General features: G+C 40.5%; 1 protein-coding gene across 2 annotated transcripts; it reads right to left on the bottom strand.

Annotated features, from left to right (window-relative positions):
- Positions 1 to 333: 333 nt before the first annotated feature.
- On the bottom strand, positions 334 to 25,582 carry chka (choline kinase alpha). Of its 2 annotated transcripts, XM_072386591.1 has the most exons (12): positions 25,089 to 25,582; positions 24,244 to 24,352; positions 22,718 to 22,771; positions 13,689 to 13,802; positions 12,012 to 12,145; positions 10,369 to 10,473; positions 8,564 to 8,622; positions 8,383 to 8,470; positions 4,474 to 4,582; positions 4,272 to 4,378; positions 4,096 to 4,177; positions 334 to 3,906 (listed from the first exon to the last, which is right to left on the bottom strand). In XM_072386591.1, the coding sequence occupies exons 1-12, from the start codon at positions 25,322 to 25,324 to the stop codon at positions 3,847 to 3,849; spliced, it is 1,257 nt and encodes a 418-aa protein (XP_072242692.1). In that variant the 5' UTR covers positions 25,325 to 25,582; the 3' UTR covers positions 334 to 3,846. The 2 variants fall into 2 exon arrangements, with proteins under 2 accessions (XP_072242692.1, XP_072242693.1); XM_072386592.1 differs by lacking the exon at positions 22,718 to 22,771.
- Between the last annotated feature and the right edge of the window lie 117 nt (positions 25,583 to 25,699).

The following is a 25,699-nucleotide window of genomic DNA, read 5'->3' as shown; positions in this document are numbered from 1 at the left end:
CAATTCAGAATTCACTCATAATCTAAGATACTTTGAAAATTAATTTTTACAGAAATTTCATAGCAATCTGGTACAGAGTTTAACAAGTACAGCAACAATATTGTCCATGTTAGCATGTTAGCACACTGGTTCCTGTGTGTAGGGGGAAATTTAGTTAGAGATTTATCCAAAATTAGAACTATAAACTATGATCTAAGAAAAGATAGCTCATTGGCTGATTGGCTTTCAGCTTGAACTGATTATTGTAAAAAAAAAAGGTTATTTAAAAGGAATTATAAATATTTTGTATCATAATTGCATGTAGAAAGAAACAAACAAAGCCACTCCGTTGCGTCATCTTCAGAATTTTATTTCATTTGTGCAAAGCAGTAAATTTACAGGCAAAATCATTTCTGTGCAACAGCATTTCCCCCAAAACCTTTGTGATTACAAAGTATGCTGAGAGTACATATGCATTTAGTTTAGCTGCATAGATGGCAAAGGTGATCGCTGAGTCACATCCTGTTGTAGGTGTGGCTGCCCATCATAGAATAAAATATTACCACAGTATACATTGGCAATAATCAAAAGGTAAAACTTTGTCATTATTTATAATTGAATATTTCTGTATGTATTTGTTAGTGAATATTACAACAAAAGAATCAAGGTGTATTTTTTCTCTACTTAGACAAACTACAGTTTTACTGGAAGAACCAGTCAGAGCTAGGCTTTAGGTCTGTCTTGGTCCAATGGTTGTGTTATCCTGCAGGTGATTTAACAAGTATTGAATGTTGCATTATTTAACACTAATATGTTTGTTTTTTTCTACAACAAATGAACAATTGTGAAAGAACGTGGCAAATAATACATAAAAACGTATTTATGAGAAAATAAAGATTCAGGTTAACTAAAAGAAGATGCCACTGGATGGTATTTCAAAAAAAAAGAAAAAAAAAAAGATACAGACTGTATAGATATACCAGTAACATTTTACATCGTTATCTGTCCAGTATAACCTGCTGCACATTCTGTTGGTGAAGCTCAAGTGCAGTACAACAACAAAAAATCAAATCTATACAACAAACACAATCAAACGTAAATATAAATAGTAAAGTAAAACTAACATTCTGACAATGTCACAGTTTATCAACCCCAATTTTTACATTTTTAATTTATTTTCTGTCCTAAAAAGTGCCACAGTGGACATTCAAATGCCGCTGAATGGTTCCAGTATCAGGGACAGCGACCAGTTTCGTATTCTACTCTATTCTCTCAGTGTCACAAGAAATGCAGTCTTCACAACCATCACATAGTCATGCGGTGGCTTCCATGCTATACCCACTAACTCACAGAATAACTAACAGGAAATATTTCCAGATGTATAAATTCACAATGACGTCACAGGAATGAATATGCATGTTAGCTTTTGTGGAAGTTGCACAACTTTTATCTGTAGCAGCAGAGTCTTATGGTGAAACATTTTCTACATTTTAAGTGTTTCAGGAGTTGGCAGATGTTCAGCAATATTATGACCACTGTGACCACTATCTTTTGATCCGAATTTTGCTAAAAGCCCTCATCCCAAAAATAAAGGTTAAGTCATGGCATAGTAGCTTACCGTACTTGTTTATTGGCAAATTCACATAATTAACTTACTTTAGCTGACAGTGTCCAAAAATCACCACTAAACCAAGCAACAACTCAAACTAACCCCCTTTATTTGTAAGGTTAAAACCTATGAATAACCTCTCACAGCAAGTTTATTTCTTAGTAGTTTTTTAAGGTTTGTGCGCTTTTTTTGTTAGGCTAACATTAGCATCTGTAAGTGTGCTCGAATAATTATAATACAATACAATATTTAAAAGCTGCTTGCACAAGAGTTATAAAGCTTCATACAGACAACATTCCTGTAATAAGACCCTTAAGGGAATATTCCCCATAAGGAAAAGGTATATAAGGTAAAATCCATGCTAGACATCTATGCTAGGCTAGTTAGCTTGCATTACTATTATGATTAGCTTTAGCTGCCCCCTTATTTAAGTGTTTCAATTACATATCCAATTTCTAAGATGTAGAAGCACAAGCTAAAGTTAGCTTTGAAACTAGTTTCAACTGGTTTGGTTTTGACTATTCTTTTTTAAAAGAGAGACTATTCTTTTCATATAAGGTTTTTTGTTTTTCTAAAATCAAATTTTTGCAACAATCTCTGAAACTAATTTTAACTTTGTGTACAGATTATAACAGCTGTCATACTACACGGAAAAATTAATAGCCACTGGCTAGAAATTGACTTGCTTTTTGTCGACCTCTGTCTAAAATGAATAACCCACACAATAATTCAATAATTACCATGAATTTCAAGTATTATACCTGGCCTATTTGTACGCCAAACTGAAGAAGCTGTAGTGGCAAACTGAAAAATTTTGAAGATATATAATATCATCATTAAGTGTTTGGTGTATAAAGATGTAATGGGGTTAGTTTGTATTCACACTCATCAGGTCTAATTTTAAAAAGTAGTCCCTCTGCATTGGAATACACTTAAAGAACCTTTGAGGTTAATTTGAAACACACATTTGTCCATTGCATTTACTTGTTAAATGTGAAGGACACAGTGGTCATAATATGAGCTTAGATTTGAGATTCTCATGAGCAATGAGAAATAAGTAGTAGCAGATTAACTGCACAGCAGTTTATTCACAACTTACTTAATAGTAATTTATGCAAAAATCAGCTGTGCTGCATGATGAGACCACCTGGGTCAATATTCTGGATTTTCGGTGCAACGACTTGGTACCAGGTACTTGTGCCAAAACACCAGTGAGCCGTCACCAAAGAATCCATTTCCACAAGAAGGAACCACCGTCACGTGCACTGTGTGAAGCTTTCTTCAATGTATGATTGCCCAAACAGTATTTAGCAGCCATGTCCATCACATAATGCAACCTAATGTGTAAACGACACAGACGTGAAGATGTAGACCTACTTGTCACAGTGAACAGAAACAATACTTTAAAAGTCTCCACACCTCAGCTTCTTATAACGCTGAGCAAAACTGGGGTATTAGTAAGGACGTCACAAACAATCAGGCATTATCATGATGGAGTTGCCTGAAGTTTGAGGTCTTTGATGTTGATTTGGTGGAGCCACCCAGGCAAATATTCACATCTTTAAAAATACAAAATAACTTCCTCAGCCCTGGCCCTATGACAACGTCAAATATTTCAATTTAAAAAAACAAAATCAAACAAACAGCAAGTGTGTACTGAAAACAAGACCTGTAGATCAAGTCATGAATCCACCAGCCTACTCAGCCCATCATTAACAGACAGGGTTAGGCTACTGGCACATTGAAATCTATATATAATATACATAGTTAGAAACTGGCTACCCAGAAAAGTTTGCATTTTGGTTATTTCCCATAGAGCATTTCCATGAGGGAATGATCTATACATACACATTGATGCAATGTTAACATCTCTGACCTAGCAGTAACCGAAATCCACTGTTCTCCTACTCAAAACCATCCTGTTTGCGATATATCGACAAGGCGGAAGCAGGGAGTACTTCTGACCGGCAATGAAGGTTAGTAAAAGTTGATGTTTTCTCGTTCTTTCTTTGTTGGCCTTCAGGTAGTGACGCAGTGTAAACTCAGAGCTGCGATGGATTGAGGGGCGTACTTTTAGCACCAAGCCATGTGATTAGGTTTCGGCTTTGGTCAACACAACACCAACAGGTAGGCAGCAAATCCCCTGAAGGCAGGGAGTGTAAGTAAAGCATAGATCGTGGAATCTCTCTCAGCCTGTATGTCATCCTCATGACATTGTGGCTCAATGTGTTGACAAACCATCCGATCATCTTTCTCCGTTAGGCGGCCCAGATCTTCTTCTGCTGGAAGTAGGCCTCAAATCTGGCCTGGGCATACTCCTACAACACAATCAAACAATATATCATTAGTACATAAGCAAAATTCCAAGTAATAATAATATTATATCCGATCTTTCAAAGAAAATGTAAAATTCTCAATTGCCACCCCTCTTCCGAACAAAAAATCCAGATGTTGCAATAAGTAAGACATTTTAATATTAATTCTTTCTTAAGAAATTAAAGGCTCACCAAGTATCCAAACTCAATGGTGGACAATCGGGCCTGGATAATGGACCACAAGCCCCAAAAGAAGTGAGATGCCAGGGCGAACCTGTACCCAGAAACACAAACATAATGTTTAAACCTTTCTCATAATGCTATTTTATCAAAATATATTCCAGGCCTCCTACTACACCTGAACTCACCTGTTGACCTCCACATACAGCTCCTCCTTCAGCCTAATTTGTTCCTCAAGGCTCAGGTTGTCAAACCCTCGACCGGACTCGCTCAGGTAGCTTTCGATAAAGTGGAGCTGGGCATAAACATGTCACAGCAGTTGGTGGTCCGTCAGAGAAAAACAAAGAAACATCAGAGAGCGCTTACTAAAAAAGAAAGAGTCATACATACCTGTTGGGCTTTTGAAGGGTAGTTCTGAGGACTGACTTTGAAGAAGGGAAACTCATCACAGTTGTAGTCGTACATCCACTCACAGAAATGGTTGCCAATATCGAATCCCCTGCAAGGTAAGAAGAGGGACAGAGACTGATGAGGATTTTAGAATAAAAAAAACATTTAGCTTGATTTCTCATAGTTTGTGCTATTAAACCCTTTAATGTCCTACACTTTTCAGACTATGCTGCATCTTATAAAATATTTGTAGAAGTAAACTGACCTCAACCAGCTCTACCATTCAGTTTAGGGATGTTACGCTAATGGAAAGTCCATAATTTTTTGTGGGAAAACACTGATTCTGACTATTATTGCCACAAGACAATAAGAAAATGCAAAGACATATGTTTCCAAATGCTTATTTCACACAGTTAAACTGTGTTAATTTCATGTATTTATGTGATTTAAGCTCCCTAATTTGTCATGTTTATATGACTATAAGTGTGTTTATGCAAAAACAAAATGGCTGACTATTAAAACAGTATTACTCAACATTAAAAAAATCAATCAAAAGAACGAAGCAAACATCAAACAGAATTACTTATACTTATGTTGGTGGATGTACGACGAATCTCTATTACCTCCAGTTTATGAGTGTGTTTCTCTTTGTGTGAATGTGTGGCAGTTGGAGATACTTTTGGTTCAGAAAGTTTCTTTGAAATGCTGCCAAATTTGTTGTTTTTATTTGTCGCTCACTGCTCCTGCTTCCACTCCCTGAAGCTTTCGTGTGCTGATCCTGCTTTGATCCTAAACCACCTGATGTCCTAAAAACATGAGGGAAATGGTGCAGTGTGGCTTTAGCCGAGCGGCTTTAGCCGAGCAGAGGGTGTTTGCTTCTGTTTGTGACGTAACGACATGCACCACGTACGCAAAGCAGATTAGCTGAAACAACAACACGTAAAGTTAATTATTAAATTATTTGTTAAACCGCACTGCTCTGACAGTGGCCATTAAGATAACCATTTAAGTTACAGATGAGATAAATGTTGTTTCATTTAATTCTCCGTCAGTAGAATGTGGCTACATGAGGTCATGCCCTAAAATAGCACTTGGATGCCGTTTCCCATACTGTTATCAGGAACATAGGACCGTTTTCAACATAAAACCTCCCCCTGCTCTGAGGAGGCTGCAAAATGGGCCTTTCCACCCACTCACGTTTCCTCTTGTAGCCAATGAAGACCAAAAAAACAACTAACGCCCACAGCATGTGTTGGACTGCGTGCAGAAGGGGATGTGTTCTTCCTGTACATACACAACACAGCATGTTTTTGCATGTATGATCATTTGTGCACCACGGAGTCACATGTTCGCAATGCAACATTTGGAGAGACTTAAAGGGGCCGCTCTGAAGGGGAGCTGGGAGCTCATTGTGAGCCACACTTTTTCCCAGAAATGAGCCGCTCAGGAATTCACACACACACACACAAAAAGCACTCCTGCAGATACATGAGCGCGTCACACCGCTCCTTTCTGCGTCAGTATATCTCTGGTGTCCTGTGTGCAAGTTGTATTGGAAATCCACCGCACCATCATCTCCATAAGTCACTCAGATGGGTCCTTCCATTACCTCCACCCTGGGCGCCCTCACTCGCCTGCCAAACTGTGGTTACATAACAGCTGCAATGAACATTTTACTAGGTTGAATTATGGCAGCCACGGTCAGTAAATATTGATTAAACAACCACTTTCTTTTCCCCTGATCCCACTGATTTTGATTTCTCTCTGCTATGGTTCACCCAGATTATTCTCCTGCAGATTACCAACAGCCCCATTTCAGTGGGCTAAAGGTTAGATGGGAGGAGAATTACTGGAAGGAAGATGAGTGATGGTGATGCAACAACACACGCTAAAAAAATCAAGCAGCTGGAAGGGTCCCTAAAAGGTGCATTCGCCTTGTTGCTACAAAACTATATACGTTAAATCAACAAATGCACTCCGCAAAAAATATATCCTGCCATTAAGTTTAATAGACTAAAAGCAGCTCAGTTTATTCTGTCTTCATGCCTTTACCACACGCTTATTAAAAGAACAATTATGCACCCTGTGGTGTCAGCTTTTACCTTCAAAATGTTCCTTTAGGACACTTTCTGGGCCTTCCAGTGTACTTTTCTGCAGTGACATGCATCTATCTGTGTGCAGGGGGGTTAAACAGTCTGGAGATCGTAACTACTTCTTACATAAATCTGTTTGAATCTTCATACTGAACTGTTTTTTTTTATGATTTGAAGTGTTCAATATTAAATAAACAAGATGATTTGCAAATTGTGTGAAATCTGTGTGGTGTCTTGTTGTGTTTTTCTCTCCTTTCCTGCCTCAGGACGACAGATGTAATTATAATCTGGTACGTTTGTATTATGTATCTTTTAAACTGATTTTCATAAATGTTTCTCTTTTCACAACAGAATTGGATGGATTTAATATTTTCAATTTTTTCTTCATTGTGTCACTTTTCTTTCCCTCGCACCCTTTTAATTTCCACTCATCTTAGTCTAAAGCTGCCTTTTATGCACCTTGTTACTTCCTGAAGTTCAAATTAACTTGTAAAGTTACTTTTGATTCCTTTCTTTACTTCTTATTGTCACTTTGAACATCACTTCTGTTCATGATCCTGTATTTATTTCTAATAAAGTTTCTTGTTATGGTCGTGTGAATGCTTAAATCATCAGTAGGCTTATACTATAACTTTAAAAGAATGAACAGAGAAAGAGAATTAATATATATTTATATGTGCGTGTATATATAATGTTATTAAGCATTTTACTTGTCTCATGTCACCTCCACACCTCCTACTTTCTGTGTTCACACATTGCTAAATTCCTGATAAAGGTGCTATTATTCTCTAGTTTTTCATCATCTGAAATAGCGACTGAAATGCAGCCTGTTCAGACTCAACATTAATCAGCAGTGACTGATTTTTAGAACCATAACATAAAGGATGGTGGCTGTGTTTACGTCTTAAATGATCACACAGAATCACGCTTCATAAACAATATGAAGCTGCAAAGCAAGCAACAAGGAGAACAAGTTGACGTGAACGGCTTCACAGGAAAAAAGCACGTTCAACATCAACCTTAAGCACACATGCAGTTTGAAAAATAATATAGAATAAAAAGTTGATATTCCGTCCAGCCTGTGAGCTCAGAGTCACATCTTATGACAGGATCACACCAACCATGGAGTCAATAAGCTCTCCAGCTACACCAACTGAGGAAAATATTACAATTTTGGGGCATTTGTGTCGAATGACGGTTCGCCAAAAAAGTTTTTACTACAGTAGGAGTCTCAAGTATCTACATGTTGTCATACTGAACACACAAAGAAAGACTAACAAGATAAAAACCAATGCCGGCCTCACTTTGTAAGTATCTTCATACTTATTTACGTATTTTTCTTCCTTTATCTTTAAAGGCTGCACATGCAGGCTAATGAACTTGGTGGGGTTGTGTGACTGGACTATAAAGAGCAACATGAGGCTAAAATTCATAAGTGCAGGTTTCTGGTCTTTTTAAACACTGAAACATTAGGCTTCCGTGGAAAAGCTGGACAGAATAGATCCACAAGGTCAAACTTATTTATAGCTGCAAACAGGAAAACACCTGCGTTTCTACAACATATCTGACGAGCCGCAGCTACAAGAACACGCACAGAGTTTTCTGTGAAAAACATAACTTTGGCAGGTGCTCAAGGACAAAGCAGCCAATTCCTTCCCTTTGTCTTCAGGTTTCATTTCCGTACATCATGAAAAGGTCAAGCCAACAAAATGAGCTGTTTGGAGGCGGGGAATTCACGGAACAAAATGTTTTTAGGTTTTTGGTTTAGAAGCAAACATCAGCTCTTAAAGCTACGCTCCAGTTGTTGCTAAAGTACCTGTAGTTGTAGCTGCTGTATTCAAAGTCAATAAGCATCAGCTTCTGTTTGTCTGAGCTCTGGCAGCCCTTCAGCAGCAGGATGTTCCCTGAAAGCAGCACACAAACAGAAGTTAGTTCCTCTGTAAGAAACAAAAGCAAATAAGGAATATAAACAACGTGTTTGTGTTGGTTTGTGTTACCTTCTTGGCAGTCGTTGTGGCAGAAAACCACAGGAGAATGGGTGGACTCCAGCAGCGACCTGACCACACACAAACACATCAGAAAGTCAGCACCTAAAAAGACGTCTTCTTTACATTAATGGCCCACATAAGCCAGTGTTCTGGTCACATGATCTGGCAGTTTAAAGAGGTTGGATTATGCTTTATGAGGTCTTTCCTTTCCCTCGCTGTGATATGTGGCTTTCTGTGGACATAATAATGTCTGCAGTGCGACAATAAAAACAAAGCCCAAACCAAAAGAAGTTATCATCTTTTACAGAAGACACTGTCGTAAACTGCATGGAACATGGTGACCAATCAGAGCAGACTGGAGCTTTAGAGAGGGACGCCTTAAAGAGACGGGACCTGAAATGGTGCATTTAGGAGGCGTGGTAATGTCATCGAGTGGACATTATAGTAAAACTGCTCTTTGTGGGACATAACATCACTGTCATAAAAACAAATCATCATGCTTTGTTTGAGAGCGCTCTTCTAGTGCTACAGTGAGGAACCTTGGAGTTATTTTTGACCAGAACCTGTCCTTTGACACACATGTGAAACAGGTTTCCAGGACTGTCTTCTTTCACTTTCGTAATAGCACCTAAATTAGGAACATCCTGTCGCAGAAAAACTGCTCCCTGCATTTGTTACTTCAACACTGGACTTCTGTAATTCTTTATTATTGGATGGTCCAAAAAACATTCTCCAGCTGATCCAAAATGCTGCAGCCAGAGTTCTGGTGAGAACTAACAGGAGAGATCATATTTCTCCAGTTCATTGGCTCCCTGTTAGATTCAGAATAGAATTTGAAATTCTTCTCCTCACATATAAAGCTCTTAATGACCGAGCTCCATAATATCTTAAAGATCTCATAGTTGGATATTTTCCCAAGAGATCACTTTGCTCTCAGACTGCAGGTTTACTTGTTAGTTTCTAAAAGTAGAATGGGAGGCAGAGCCTTCAGTTATCAGGCCCCTCTCGGTGGAACCAGCTGCCAGTTTGGGTTCAAGAAGCAGACACCCTCGCTACCTTTAAGATTAGGCTTAAACTTTCCTTTCTGATAAAGCTTATAGTTAGGGATGGCTCAGGTGACCCTGAAACATCCCATAGTTATGCTGCTATATGCTGTGTTTCTCTTTCTCAGCAGGTATCCCTGGCCTGGTGTTACGGTGCTTGTTGTCCCTTCTTTCCTGTCTTCTCAGCTGGGCTGGAAACCACTCCAGGGCAGTGTCAGGGAATGTGCAATGCACTTCATGAGTCCGAAACACGTAGCTTTGAGGTTCACAGACTTCTAAAGTGTTGCTTTAAAGCCAGTAGACATATTCTGATAGAACAACGTAAACTGGCACAATATCATTCAGTGTTATGGACTCGAATCCAAACTTCCACCAAGTGCTGTTGAATTTAATTGTCAATAATTAAGTGATGATTCAGAAGACTCTGATGACTGCTGTTTAGCACACTTGGCTTTCATAATTAGGTCTGACTGGTTTAATTCTGGGTAACGAAGGATTAAAAGCATGACAGACTGCCACAATTCATGAGCCAAATGCTAACAAAGAGCCTGTGTCTGTTTTTTACTGACTCAACACTATAGCTCGGTCTGAAATGTCTCTGAAGTTGTGGTTGCGCTCTTGGGACGGACATCAACTCAGAAAACAACATGCCAGTATGATGTGTCATCATCACAGGACTCATACGTGCAACACATTCTGTTTAATAACGCCACATGAGGTAAATGCCCATGCATATGTGTGTGTTCTGTTTTAGAAGAAGGGGGGACATACTTGAGTATTTCTAACTCCTGTGGCAGGTTGTGGGCGAGCAGGCGGTTGAATCGGCGCAGGTGGGACTCCCTGGTGAAGTTCAGCCTCATGACTTGGTTCAGGTACCTGGTGAGAGTGTGACGTCCACAGTTACTCCACCCGTTTTCTCATAAAAGGACCACATTAAAGTATTTTCCACATTTCAATGTCACAAAGAGTGTTTACTTTCCTATAAAGTAACCAGGCTGTGCACATTTCAGAGGGTTGCAGCTGCTGCAATGCTCTTATGAACTCTCTATATTATGTTTTTATATTATTGTGCATATCTTAGCAAGACCAGAGACACCAAGATTGTCTGGGTTGGCAGATGTGGTGCATTTACTGATGGAATTTAGTTGTTTTCTCAGGTAGAAATTCCCTAAAATAAAAGGGTTTAAAGTGGATAGATCCAACAGCCAAAAAAGCTACATGATGTAACCTGCCTGAAATATTTCTAAGAGGCAAAGACTCATTTCCATTTATCTCTGAAACAGCAATTTAAGTTTCAACTTCATGAAGTGACAGATAAAGATGGATAGGTTGAAAACTTGCTGTAATGCTTGGTTTTATAATGGGAAGAATTATACTAAATATCAGCAAAGTCATTTGCATGAATCAGCACAAAACAAATTATTATTTCCAGGACATTGTTTTTAAAAACATGAGAATATTCACCAAGGTGGACGCAGCTCATGACGTGAGATCGGTCCTGTTCTGTCAGTAGTTTTATTAAAAGAATATGTTTAAATACAAGAATCACGCTTTTTCATTGGATCAAATTTGGATTCAATAATTGCTTGAATAACATTAAGATTTCTGGTTTCCTCTTGGTTTGTTGGAGGTAAATATTTCTCCGATCTCATGCCGGGTTTTGAAGGGTGTAAAGGCTTTAAATGACACCTTGTCATAGCCATAAATAGCTTATTTCACCATCATATCACAATAATCTAAATCATCAGTGACTTCTCAGTGCTGGCCTTTAAATTATAGTTTAGTATCATTACTTTTGCAAAAGGTCTGAGATAAAGTTTAGCTAATTTAACATTGAAATATGTTGTGGAATTTGTTAGTGTTCATAAAACTTACATTTCTCACTGTCCAACTACTTTAAAAAGGTGAATTTATCCAACTTTTTTTTATATTAATTAAGTTCATGTTTGATATGACGCAGGGTGCGTTCAAAAGCTCCTGGCTTTGTTGGACGTTCAGAACACATCGACCCTAGTTTCAAGAGATTTTAACAATTTCAGCCACTTTCCATAAATGTTAAACTCATCTACAAGTTTCCAGACTGAAGTTTCTTGTTTGAGTTCATTTACTTCAGCGTAATTCCTTAATAGCGACGTGGAAGTTTAAAAAAAACGGACACATGATGGGTCAAAATTCCACAGGAGGCGATAAGGGAGCATTTAGGTATCTCCACAAAGGGCCAGAGGGATGTAACACTGGACTTTATTATCACATGCTGACAAACATTGTGCAACATAAACCTTTAAAAAAATCGTCAAACAGAATCTCGACATGCACACAGCGGACATACCTATCCACGGGTTATCAGTGGTGCCGTGTGTTATCTTGGGAAACCTTCCAAAGTTACATGGGGTGCAAAGACCTGAATGACTCACTTGTCCATGGTTCCAAACAGCCACTTTGGCTCCTTGTTAAAGGGCATCCTCATTCCATGAAACTTGACCATCTTCTCCGCAACCTCAGCCGAAATGCTCGGGTCACTTAACTCGCAGGTGTCCAGTTTACGACTCTGTCGGACAGATAACACATCTGATTATCAACTGCAAAGGTTTTGGTTGTTGTTGCGTTTTCTTGACAAACACTGTTAAAACAACATGACCTTCATCCTGGGTCTCCCAGTGAGTTTCAGCATATGCAAAATACTCTGGATGTTTGCTTATTGGAAATAAAAGCTGAATTAAATCCCGTTAAAACTGTTGGGAAAGTATATATTAAACAATCATTTTAGTTTTTTTTACATTAGACCCATGTGAACTTTAAAGGTAATTTTAAAGCGTTTAAAGACATTTTCGTCACTTTGAACAGAAAAAGAAACAGAAAAAATGACCATTTAAAACTATCTCTGTGTTCGATGTTCTGTTTAATCATAAATATAAATAATTTAGTTATTATTTGACCACGAAACATGTCTCTGTGATGTGTACATGTTAAACTTTAAAGCTGCTGCTTGGAGGAGAGTCCTGTTAACAAATGTGAGCTAAATCAGAATTCCTTTGATTTATGGGATTGCATTCAGGTTTTAAAGCCTCTCACACCAAAACTGCACGTAGTAGTTAAATTTTTCCATCTACTTTCATTATCTCGCAGTACGTATCTGAATAAGATAATATAAAGCGTGTCTTTCAGTCACAGATCAATAATTCCAGCAAGGAGTCAGCTAAGATGACCTTTATTCTGCTCCACATGTGAAACAACAGTGAAGAGCAGATATTTTATGCCTTATCAATTGTCTCTGAACAATAATGTATCATTTAACATCACACACACACACGTAGCGCTCGTCCCAACGTGCTTTAGAGAGCAAACAACTCAAGTCTACTCACATTCTCTTCTTCTATGAAGATAAAAATGTGGAAAACTACACAGAATTCGTATCGTTTGAATTTTTTAATAGTACTCTGCTACTCTAGTTAATGGAGGAACGCGATCAACACCGTCTATGGATAAAAAATCCAGTATTTTGGCAGCAAGGACATTGTTGGACACCATTACAGCCGCACTGTCACTAACAAATCAACGCCTGAAACAATTAGCCGATTGATGGCGGGTTTGCTTTCGCAATTCAATAAGCAAAAATGTCCTTTAATTTGATGGTTTCAGCTGCCCAAATGTGTTTTTCTTTCACTTATTTCATTATAAACTGACTAATTCTAGATTTTTAATGTGAAAACGTGTTTTCTGAAAGGCGTCACCTGACTTTTCAGACGTTCTATACTTGAAAAGACGGCCCGAGACCCTCAAGAATGGTCTACTACACTAACGTGTGTTTGGATTTCCTGTTTTTAGTAAGAGGCTGTAAATGCTCAATCCTGAGCTGAAAAACTGGTTCTAAAGCTACAGATTTATCTATGACGACATCTTTCTCAAACTGTTCTGTCTGAAACTCGACTGCTGGCTTCAAACGTTCATTTTAATAATTCATTGAGAATTACTGACATGCTCCAGCAACAATTTGCATTCTCTGAAGGGCCGACATCAGGTGTTTTCCGATCATGTAGTCCATCTATCACAAGAGTTTTACAAATAAACAAACCCATATCCTGTTGACTTACGGGGACGTACTGCTCCAGGCGGCCCTGAGGGAAAATGCCGTAGAGTTTCGGACCCAGCTCCCTCTCTGCCAAGATGGCAAACATCACGCTCTCCAGCACCATGGCCTCCGCCCCCTGCAAACACACAGACGGTAAGAAACGTTTAAGCACAGCAGTCAACACCGTCAGTGTTTCTGAGTGACATGAGAACAGAGTGAGACACGAGACTCTAGATCAAACAAGAGATTTAATTTCAGTGTTGCACCTAAAAACAAACAAAAAACTTGGATGAAGGTGTCATGGGGAAGAAATTAGATGGTAAAGATACAGATTGTCCTTTTCATTTTGCAATTTATTGTCAAACAATAACAATAAAACAAGCTCCGCTGATGTTATATCCTTCCTACTTGATTTAGAGCTCACTAAACAGATTTAGCACTCTTTTTCATAAGAAATGATAATCAGACTTTTGCATTGTTTGAAACCACATTGACAAAAAGTGCATTTCTAAACATTTACACCACAAAATTGAGCACATTCCAAAGTTTCCAAGCTGGAAACACACCAAAGCTGCTTGTGAGGCACGATGTGTGAGAACGCCTGAACATTAGCCAACATTAGGGTGAAGTGCATGTCTGAAAGGGGCTTCAGAGAAAGTTAGGGGGTGGAAGAGAAAGATGGATGAGTTGGAATGAAAGAGAAATGCTGTGGTTAGGGTTAGTAAGGTCTGCCTGTCAGAGCGGTGAGCAGAACACAAGAGGCAGATTCAAACTTTGAGGGGAAACTTGGCCGTCCCACAGCAGCAGTCACCGCTGAAGCAGAGAAAATAGCCTTGTCTTTCTCACTTTATCTTACGGACTCACAAAAGTCCCACGCCAACACATGCAGCCCGGAGGCCAACGGGGGCTCAAGGCTAACGAGGACAACTTCTCTCATACCAACAGAACCACGTGACAGACTTAATCTGAGGCCTGGTTTCTCACCAACATGATTCACCTCCATCCCTTTGTACGGGGAAGACAGAAAGCAGGGCTTCTCACCAAGTAGGCAGGATGCCATTGGCAGAAGAGAGGGTTCGCTTGTTAATAAACAGCACAGCTAACGGGGTGAACAGGTTTAGGACTCATTGTACAGCTGATTTATCCTGTGGGAAACCAAAAATTCAGATTTGAGAAGTTTTGTCTTGTCATGTCAAGTCCCAGTTTCATCCAAAATACACAAACCTTGGTCTGTCTCTCATGTTGTCTTTTTCTGTCTTAAAACATCGACCAAAGTTTCAAGTTGAAGCATGAGAGCTGCCTCGATTTACCAGGCAGTCAGGGGATCTGATAAAGGAGAGGAGATGATTGCATTGCATTGTGGGAAATGTAGAACTCTTAAGACTGAGCCCTTTAAGGGACTCCAACAACTTTACTGGAATTCATTTTTAAGAGAATAAATTTGACCAGTTTACTAAATTTGAATCAAAGTCCAGGGGTTCCAAATAAAAGGCAGGACAACACACTGCCACTTCAACCCTCTTAAAGTGAATTATCGACAGATTGCTGAAGAGAAGGAAGCCCTTTTAACGTGTCAGTTGCTCCTTATCAGCGCAAAAAAAGGCATCCTTGTTGGCCTGCCACCATTCCTCTTTGGTAATTCACACATGCCAGACAGAGGAAGGTCAGGCTCACATCAGCTTGTGCTTCCTGACAAGTCAGACGTGTGACGACGACATCGTTGGTTAGAGACGGCTCGCTGTTGGGACACCAAAAACAAGTGGCAACAGCAGCCCCCAGACTCTTTCTGCCAAGAGGACACAACTTCTGTTTTGATTCAAACCAACACATCCGATGGATTGTGTTGTACTTGTGTGCTTTTATTAAGCATTTAAGCTTTGTTCACTGAAAAATAGCTCACTGCAGTTCATTCAGTACGCTGAACAGCCAATCAGAGACACTGCCCTGACCTGATGGCGATTTAATTTGATTAAATAGCTATAAAAAACTGAAAGGGAGTCACACACTGAAGACCATTTTGCTCTGTTTCACCCTCCCTGACGGTCTCAGAGTCAAACCAGCGTCAGTCCACTTTTTAAAGCCATTAGACCTGGATCTGAATGTTGAGGTCTCATAGGCAGAGGAATGTGTTTCATATGGAGCCTTCAGCAGGAAACAAGCTCAAATAAAACAACACCGCCCTCTTTTCGGCCTCTGAGATGATACACGTGGTATTTTGAGCCACGCTGCCAACAAACCTCTCAAAACAGAACTGAAGCACCTGCAGAGAAGCTGAGCACTGAACTCTTCCTTTGGGGGATGATGGTACGTCTGCTATGATAAAGCTGAATGAAGCACAGCCAGAAAAAAAGGTGGAAATTCAATAATAATCTGTTGGGAAAAGGAGATATCACCTGGTTCACATGGTTCAAGTGTTTCTGGCAAAGTAGAGATCCACATTATTTATTATCTTCATTGCTCAATCACCAGCGAAGTGAAAGATATGAATGACATCTTGTGTCCACAGGGGTAAAAGTTTTTTTTAAACTGAATCCTATAGGAAATTTGACATTCAAGGCTGGATGATCAGTAAGCTGGAGGCCGAATACGTGGCTCGATGCTACATTTAGCCGACTAAAAGCGAATGTACTTTAGGATCTATAAGGTCATAGTTGAGGGGTCATGTTCAGCTGAATTACTGCTCATGGTGTCAGGATTTCTGCCCCCAAAAAAACTAAATCTAACGGTCTCACTTTGTATGTTTTCTCATGTATCCAAGACAACGTTTCTTAGAGCAACAAAGCGGTCGAGAAGAAAGATTAGTGAGTTAATAAATGTGCTAAATGTGCCACTTCTGTAGTTTATATCTGATAAAAAGCACCATGTCATGAAAAGAAGAGCTTTCTTCTTCGCAGTGACGGGACGGAAAGTCAACAGAAAGAACAGAGAGTGTTGTTCAAAGCAAATATTTCACATGTGCATGATGTTTGAACCTGCATTTCCTCAGTAACAGGAAACAGTGAAAACTTTGGAAGTGACTGGACATCTTGATCAAACGATAGAAGTTCTGCGGCTCACTCTACTCCGTTTGCTCAGACAATACTCCCTGTGGTTACATAACGTCTTATCTCCTGAATGCTGATCACATGCAGTTTCAGATCTCCAACGTGAATTATCCACATTACCATAATCATCTTGACACACATAGCTGGCAGGCAGCCTGTGCATGAAGCTCCTGTGAGGGGCTGCTTATGGGATGTATCAGCATTCCCTTGACCCAGCGAGGAGTACATCTCCTCTGGTGCCTTAACTTTACTGACCCAGACCTTCTGGATATAAACGCCATACTAAAAACCTTGCTGCACAGCTCGCCTTTTCTTCTGTAAAAGTAAGGAAGCTTCACTTCTGTGCCACGAGTCTCACCACAGGATGACATTATTTTTATGTCCAAACTGCCAGGGATGTTTATCCTTGAACCATTTTATTTCTAACAAATTTTGTATCTGTTATTTGCTGCTACTTATCCCCACTTTTACCTTGTTGTCCTTCATGTCTGTTGCTTTAGATTTGATTGAAAATGCAGCTAAAGGGTTTAAAAACACGCTCAAAAACATGTTATGAAGCTGTAATGAATGTAATTCACAGTACATCTACAGGACTTTTCAGACCTAATTCTTATTATTTCATATCCGTAAAGGCCACTGCTTTTCGGCTGTGAGGGTGTCGCAAGCAAAATTTGGGTGTTTTTTCAGGTGGAAATTCCAAAAAATTAGCCTACTGCTTAATGACAAAGTTCAACTCTAAAGCAAATACAAATAACTTTCCTCTGGCATGTACTGATGTTTATCCATCTGGATTTATTTGGAGCAAATTGTCATGATTTGGACACATCAGCTGTTCTCTCCAGGAACATGACCCACTTATCCAAAAAAAAGTTCTCTTTTAACTGAACTAAAACCTTATCTGAGGTCGTCCTCTTTTCCTCCGGCCTGGCAGCTCCATCTTACTACCCTTTGTCCAATATTTCCTCCTCTTTAAAAGTCCAAAACATCTTTGCCTGTTTACGAACCGTTTCACCTGAGCTGTCCCTGCCTTTAGTCACAGCCAGACCTTTACAAAATGCAAATATCTAGAATAACTTGAATAACTAGTTGGTAACAGGGTCATGAAAAACTAACATAAACCAGAGAATCACGGTTATATACGGTTTTAGGTAGTTCTTTCAAATTAGAGAAGCAAGTGACCACAGTTGGCGAGACCAGTTTTTATCAGTCACATCAAATTGCCAAAGTAATATCTTATCTTCTTCAAGAATACCTCAAAAGATTTATTCGTGCCTTTATCGCCTCAGGATTGGACTGCTGCGATTCCTTATACGCTTGCAGTTGGTCCAGCATGCTGCTGCATGTCTTATATAAGCATATATATATAAATAAATAAAGCACTTAGATCATCGAGCCAGACGCTCTTGGTGCAGCTGAGGTCTCATTTAAAGCATGGGGGGCTCGGGCCCCTGGACTCTGGAATAACCTGCCACTCGATATTCGAAATCCTGCCTGAAAACTCCCTTTTATACCTTGGCTTTCTTTTTAGTTCAGTTTGAATCCCATCAGGTCTTTTATGTTGTGGCGTCTCTTTGTTTTAACGTGTTTTCAGTCCATTTTACTGCATTTGTTTGCTTTTATGTTTCATTTGTACTGTATATTTACTTTGTTAATTGATGGTTTTCTGTTTTTAAATGAACTTGTAAAGCACTTTGGTCAACCTTGTTGTTTTTAAACGTGCTATTGAAGTAAAATTGACTATGACACTGACGGAAGAAAGAAAATTGTGACTGTTGGACAGAGACATCGGTCATATTTGCTGAAACTGTACCACAAAGCTTCTGATCTGATGAGCATGACTCTACCACAGCTTTGTGAACACAGCTCGGGGTGAGGAGGAGTCTCTAACATAAAGTTACTGTGAGCACATGGCGGCCTCCTGCAGGCCTCCTCATAATATAAATATCAAATATCTTCACCATTACAAGCTTCCCTCCGACAGGGTCTTATGCAGGTGCAACTTTTTTTGTTACATCGAGTCTTAAAGAAAAAATAGCCAATGAAGTAAAAAAGGAACATATTTTTGGGTGTAAGTTAATCACTAAAAGCAGCAATCTAAGGAGACCGACAGGCTTTTCGAGGCTGCAAAGTCCTTTTCTCGATCCTAATTCGGATTCGGTGAATGCACTACGAGGCAGTTCGTGTTGGCTTTGCTGTTTAGAGGCTGCAACGTCAGCCCACACACTGAACCTCGTTGCCCTAATATTGACTGTCTGACAGGCCTGAAGTCCTCAGTCAGCCTCACTTTCATTTCCCCTGACCTATTTTAAATGTCAGTGCTCGCTTGGGTGGTTGTTTGATTTGCCTCACTCTCTCTCTGAATACGTCTTTCATCCGCTGAAAAGTTAACAATCAACAAGTAAAACATGTGATGCCGGGCTGCTGTTCAGAAACAGAGGAATCTAAACTCTGCTGGAAAACGCCCCCTTCCCCCTGTTTCCTGATGTCAGACCGGAAACAGAAACTTCCTGTAGTAAAGCTGTTATCTTTTCTACCATTCCTGTCATTTTTTTGCTTCCACATCACATTCAGTCTTATTCACGTTCTGTTCCTGCTCAGTATTTGCTTACTTTTGTTACTCTGGTTGCATGTCAGTGCTGCTCCTTTGCTTTGGGATATTCAGTGGCTGGCCTTGGAGAGATGCAGCAGGTGTGTTGTGAGCCGCTGACAGCTGCTGCTTTGACCTCGGTACTTATCTCCCCTGCTATGTGTGTCAATAAGCCAGTAGGGGGATGGATTAGCAAAGTTCAGACTGGTCGAAGCCATCTGAATGAAGCAAAACTACGGTGATGCATTAGTTCCACTCATGTCTACAGCACTGAAGTGGACGGTGATAAGAGTAAAGTCACATTTAGTTACATAACAGACGGAGTATGGGTTGAAACAATTATTTCCCTCACTTTCTGACATATTCAGCATTTCCTGACATTTAACATACTAAAAAATGAGCTGATCACTAAACATTAATGCAAGAAATCAAGAAAATATTTAAATTTGTGAACCTGTAATCAAGGTATTTTTTGCCATATTTCCTATTGGTGCTCATCAGAATATAATTTACAAACCATGAATGGTCCTGTGGATTATATAATGATCATACCACGCAAAGTGTCACATTAAAACAACCGTGAGGCGAAAAAAGGATCGGTGCTACAAATGTGTGCTTTAACCTCTCAAGCCTGGAGTGACATCCAAGTTGCATCAACGTTTTCAAGACATGAGATTATACTTCTTGTAAAATATCGAAAAACAAGAGGGCAAATTCAATCATTTACAATAAAAGCAGGGGGTTTAATATCTCATTCCTCAGAGGCTGAGGAATGAAAGGTTCAAGTTTTCCAGTCAACCTCTGATTTTAGAGGGCAAACCTCACTCCGTCGTGGGTTAAACGGCTTCCAGCAGCACAATATATATCATTTGTGAATATACTGCGTTTAGATGTGTCGTATATCTGCACAGCCTCTCGTCACAAATGGATCTGTTCTCATTAGAATGATGTCACTGCGCCCTCGTCATGTGATTGTAACGTCTGTCTGACATGTGACCGTCTGTGCGGTGGTGACCAGACAGCAAAGTGTGGGAGGTTGGATACAAGCGAGTTTATCCCAAAGCACCGACACAGCCTCAGTTCTGCATAAAGAGGCTGGATTAGCCGGGAGGGAGGAGGCTGAGGAGGAGCAGTAATCTTGAGGAAGAGGTGCCAGTGCGGTCACAGTAGCTAACTGGGAGATGACATCACCTCGATCATGTGATGGGCAGTCATTATTCAGCTTTGAAACACAAGGGTCAAAGGTCGTAGTCACGTGGCTTAGTGTGAGGAAAAGGCATTTCTAGGTCAGTGGGTTTGAGAGTTGGCAGGCAGCGACTCAAAACATCCGGCTGCAACGATGCCTTTTCTCACACTTTGCTCTGCTGATGATCTATTTTACCAGAACAAGAATCTTTTAATCTATAAAGTGCCTTCATTTAATGAAATGCCATTTAAGACTCAGCATTTTGGCCTCCCTGCTTCCTGTTAGCAATGGTTACTGAACTTTGAGTGTGTAAGAAACATGCTGACGGGTGCAGCGGTTTGAAGCATCAGTTATAGAACGCAGTCAGCTGACAGTTTACTGAGCACACCGAGCTCAACTTAAGAAGCAGTTTTTGCCTTAAATCCTCCCTGAGTCTAAGTTAGGATGTTCAGTTTTTGTTGTCTCTGTAAGTTGTCAGCTGTGAGGTCTTTGAGGGGGGTGCAGTTTGTGGGACTAACAGCTGAGGACAGGCCTATGCTTAATGGTTAAAATAACACCTTAGCACATTTTAAAAAATGTTTAAACTAACTCATGTTCCTACCTCGGTTTCAGCAGCTGATTATCAATACCTGCATTGTTGTACTGATGCGTAGCTGCAACTCGAATCGAGTTAGTTGACCACGCTGGTGGCAACTTCCTGTGCACCAATCCTTTATAATCTGATTTATTACATCCCTCTTAATTAAAAACAGGGTACTTCTATCTGTCATAGGGCAGTGACAATGTTAGGATTCTCAAAACATGATAATCGGGGTCAAAAGCAGTCATCATATCAATTGAAAACTCAAAACAAAATACTGCCATCAGTTCATTTATGTTTTTGTCTCCCTTTCTTTTAACAACTGAATTACACTCCGATAAGGAGGAAACAAAGAGGAGATAAAACGCTGCTTTGCAACCGATAATGTCAAAAACATCAACAAGATCAATATTTCATTCTTTTAATATCTTAATTATAGTTCAGGTTTATTCCAACAACTTTAATCTGTAACCAAACTTTGTTGAATTGTAGATTTTTCCAGCTGTAACCTTCATTTTGATCTCTGTGCATTCAGACTCAAGTTTTTTCAGAGGGAGTTGTAAAGAAACTAAATATAAAGATCTAAATATCCACAGTCTGGTCAGTCAATGTCTTTGGAATTGGATACAAAACACATCTGGATAGTCAGCACTGTCGAGAAGAGTCAGTCGACTCAGCAACGGCGAGTCAACTCATCGACCTTTTTGCAACCAGTTACATAAACCTGAGTTCTTTCTAACGTTCACTCTTCTGGAAAAGTAAAAGCACAGAAAGTAGACAGAAAGACTGAGCAGGGTGGGCGTAATGTGACACTGGACCATGACAGACCTGGTGAAATCCACGTTTCAGGGTTTGGACGAGGCAGAGCTGTGCGGCCGATAGGAGATGGAGATCCCATCCTTTGTCCCTTGCAACTAGCTTTTTGCCAAAAATCTGTGCGCACGTATTTGCACAGAGCTCGTAAAAAATTTGGAGAAACCAAACCCAGTTTGGAGTTGTTTGTTTTTGAATGATTAGCAAACATTGGACAGCATCTTGGTCAAATAAGACCATTCACCTCCCTAATTTAGGCTGTGGGAGCCAAGCATCCCCTTAATTTCTTAATATAACAGATGGAAGCATTTTCTTTGTTGGACTCTTAGAGTTAAAGCAGAGAGCAACATGCAGTTTTTCCATCAGATATGCCTTTAGAACGAGACCATTGTGCTGCTGATGTCTGCTTTGTGCTTTCAAACTATGTCTAACACCACCGTTCAGAGGTTAACGTGTTACAACTTAAAGGGGAACAGACACAGGGACGCATCAAAAACATTTCCCAACCTAGTTTTTACAGTCATGCTGTGTCAGGAGGTGAGAGAGGGGAGACATGGGTGAGATAAACTCTGGGCTTCTGAGCCAGAGGTTTACAGAGGTGCGGCTTTGTCTATGAATTCCCCAAAAACGCCCACTGCCTCGTGTGCTCAAAGGAACAGGCAGATCCTCTGCTCAGTAGAGAGTTCAACAGGAGTTAGAGAAGAATTTAGGGATGCATCAGAAGGTTTCATACATCAGTGGGAGGTGGGGGCCGACGTGTCATGGCATGAGGCAGGTGTTGCAGGCGGACTCCCCGAGCAGAGAAGCATTCTGTATGGCAGCGCCATCATCGTTTACTTACTTGGAAGTGATTTTCTTTGTTTGACTGTCGCGAATCTCCTTTATTACAGGACATCTATCAACAAGAGAAAAAGGAAAGAACTATCCATGAATACAAGCGAAGCCATCCATGAGGGTCAACACCTAAACCTGACCATGCCCGCAGAGCAGACAGTACAGTATGAGTTCAAAAACACACCAGGTCGTTTGGAAATGAGCGTGCAGAGGCTAAACGGAGGGCAGACGGGTCATAAACCTGCTCAACTGTAAATTAACCTGCACCACATATATTCACTGCTGAGAAACCCAGTCTGCAGCGCACTTAGAGCTAGATTAATCATTAGTAGTAGTGGCTGCGCTCTCGGACAAAAGCCTCTGAGTTCCTTAATCATATTAGCTTTCTGATTAGACATCACTAATTCCTCCTGAGATTCAGCTCGTCATGGCGGAGATGGCTGCAGTTACCTTGGTGAAGGACACTGCTTCTGCTCGCTCAAGACGTCCCAAGCAATAAAAGCATGTTTGCGCACCCATTAGCAATTACCCAGACTCTCATCAGTTTGCGTTTTAATAAAAATTTATTTCTTTACAGCTGCAATTTGAATCTGTTTCTTTGTTTTGGGTCTAGTTTCAGGTCAGAGCCAACAGCGAGCGCTGCCTGTGACAAACTGCCAGCAGGAGGTTAGAATATGCTGTTGCTAACGTCATGAAGTCCTTGAATTTTTGTTACTCTGGCCAATGTGGCGCTGAGTAAACTTTTCTAAAGCATCTCGAATGTAGCGAGACACCAGGATGAGTCTGGAAACGTGAACTTTGGACTCACCGGCCACATAGTGCTGGGAGATAAGAATGAATGAGAGAAGATGTGCAGCTGCAGAGTCATCGCCAACATCTTCTGCTTCTTTCCTATTTAGCTTTTTAAAAAAACTAAGCTGACTTCTTAACGATCAAGAATCAAAAGGCAGGGGTTTAGAGAAGGAAAGTGTCTCCCCGGCGCTGTGCTACGTGAGTGCTTGTTACATCTTTGAGATTTCAGAGATCTCATACTGTACCGTGTTTTTTGGTGGGTTCACCTGGGAACAAGTGTGCCCAAGGCATGCTCCTTTGGGAAGCCTACGGCAAAGAACACATGCATGTACAGCCATGGGGGTACATCACCATGTACAACAATGGCTAACACGCTCACTCTCACACACACACATACACACACGCGTGAAAACATAACTACACATGCATGCATACTCTAACAAAAGCATATGAGCTACAAGCGCACACACAACCTCTGATGGTGGAGCTGACACATCACACTGAGCCCTATATCAAAGGCAGATTAGCCAAACAGTTTTAATTTAGCTAATCAGTGCACGATTTCAGCTGTTAACTGTGTGTAAGGCAGCACTTAAAAGCAGTAATTACACACTAACAGCTAAACACGACTGAGGGGTGACTATTTTCTCACACACACACACACACACACACCATTTTGAAGAGTCTGGACTATTTGTAGTTTGAATAAATGTAATTTTTGTCGAGTAAAACAACTCCCACCTGCAGGATGGCCCCATAGAGGCGCAGCAGGATGCTTCTCGGCTCGTCCCCGACAGAGTCCAGGCTGTCGGGGAGGCTGCACAGGAACAATTTGTTGCTCAAACCACCCCTGGAGGACAGACAATCAGACATGCAGTGAGTATGAAGCCTACATGTGTTCTCATATACCTCATTTCACACACTCAACGTTACAGATGTAGCTCCTAAGCTTCATGTATAAAGTCCAGCTGTGCGAAACATGAAGAGATGCAGCTCTTTGGATCGGGGTGTATTGAGACAGTACTTCAGTCTAAATGTCTGCCTGTCCCTTTAACTCGAAATGTGAAGGACACTCTGGGGCTGTAGACGAAACACCAAAGAATCACGTTTAGCTATACTTACCTTTCTTTCATCTTTTTTTGCTAAAAAATAACACATTTACAGCCTCCAAATGGCCTGAAATGTATGATCTTCTTTTCAAAAGAAATGCAAAAACATTCAAGCTGATTATATTTCCGTAAAACTGTCTGGATAGACGGCAAATAAGACCAATTATTGGGCCCTAAATTTGTATTATAACAAATGATATTAAAAGGTAAAGTTTAGGTGCGAACGAAGATTACATTGACAGGTTTTGGTGAATCAACCACCTTGAAGCCTCTAGAGACGCCCCAGAAATACGAAAACTGGTTTAATTTTGGTTTATTTGAGGAGTGTAACATCATCCTGTCACATGGTTCTTCTGCCGAGTGTGACCTCATCTTAAGAAACACCAGATCTGACGCATAAAAATAACGACTTGACTGCAGGAGATATTAGTTTTTATATTAAAAGCGTGTTGCACAGTCACGGTGAGCACGTTGTACCTTATGATGGCGATCTGGAAATCATCCTCGGCCAGCCTTTTCCAGGCTCCGTGCAGGAACTCCCTGCACCACATATACGCCTTGCGGCGGGTGTCTAGGTCGGGCTGATCGGGGCGGACCAACTCCTTGCAGTCCTCCTGGGTGTCGGGTTGGACCTGCAGAGCGTTCTCGGTCACCAGGAGGCCCAGCGACATGGAGGGGGAAGAAGAAACCCCGTTGATGAATTTCGTTTTCATTTTGCAGAGATAATTTCAAAACAAAGAAGAATGAAAAACGCAGCCCCTCCGCCTTTTTGATTTGTGTCGCAGGATTTATTTCGTTGTTTCTCTCGGTGAATGTTTGAAGAAAACTGCGTGATGCGGTTTGGTTCTTTTTCTTTATTACAGGCTTGGAGTAGCGGACGAAAATAACGGAGATAGGTAACGAAAAGCAGCGTTTACTGGCAGGGAATGAATCAAGGCTCAGAGATGCGCGCAGTGTGAGAGAAGTGGGCAGGACGAGGTGGGAGGAGCTGCCGCGCCCCATTCTCTTCTCTGATTGGTCGACCGGAACACAATCGGCTTGGAGCTGGGTCATAACAAACCCTTAGGGACCTTCATGGACTGTCGGAC

Source organism: Leuresthes tenuis, unplaced genomic scaffold, assembly GCF_036924035.1.
Source record: "Leuresthes tenuis unplaced genomic scaffold, fLeuTen1.0.hap1 SCAF_5, whole genome shotgun sequence".
Lineage (NCBI taxonomy): Eukaryota > Metazoa > Chordata > Actinopteri > Atheriniformes > Atherinopsidae > Leuresthes > Leuresthes tenuis.
Note: the sequence above shows the minus strand (reverse complement) of the source record. Positions and strands in the feature narration are given on the sequence as shown.

Bases quoted from the DNA above. Each gene is read 5' to 3' on its own strand.
- chka (XM_072386591.1), bottom strand. From the start codon at position 25,324: ATGAAAACGAAATTCATCAACGGGGTTTCTTCTTCCCCCTCCATGTCG. The intron at 12,146-13,688 runs GTAAGTCAACAG...TCTGTCCGACAG, and splicing joins GCCTGGAGCAGTACGTCCCC to AGTCGTAAACTGGACACCTG. The intron at 4,178-4,271 runs GTGAGTTCAGGT...TTCTGGGTACAG, and splicing joins CTGTATGTGGAGGTCAACAG to GTTCGCCCTGGCATCTCACT.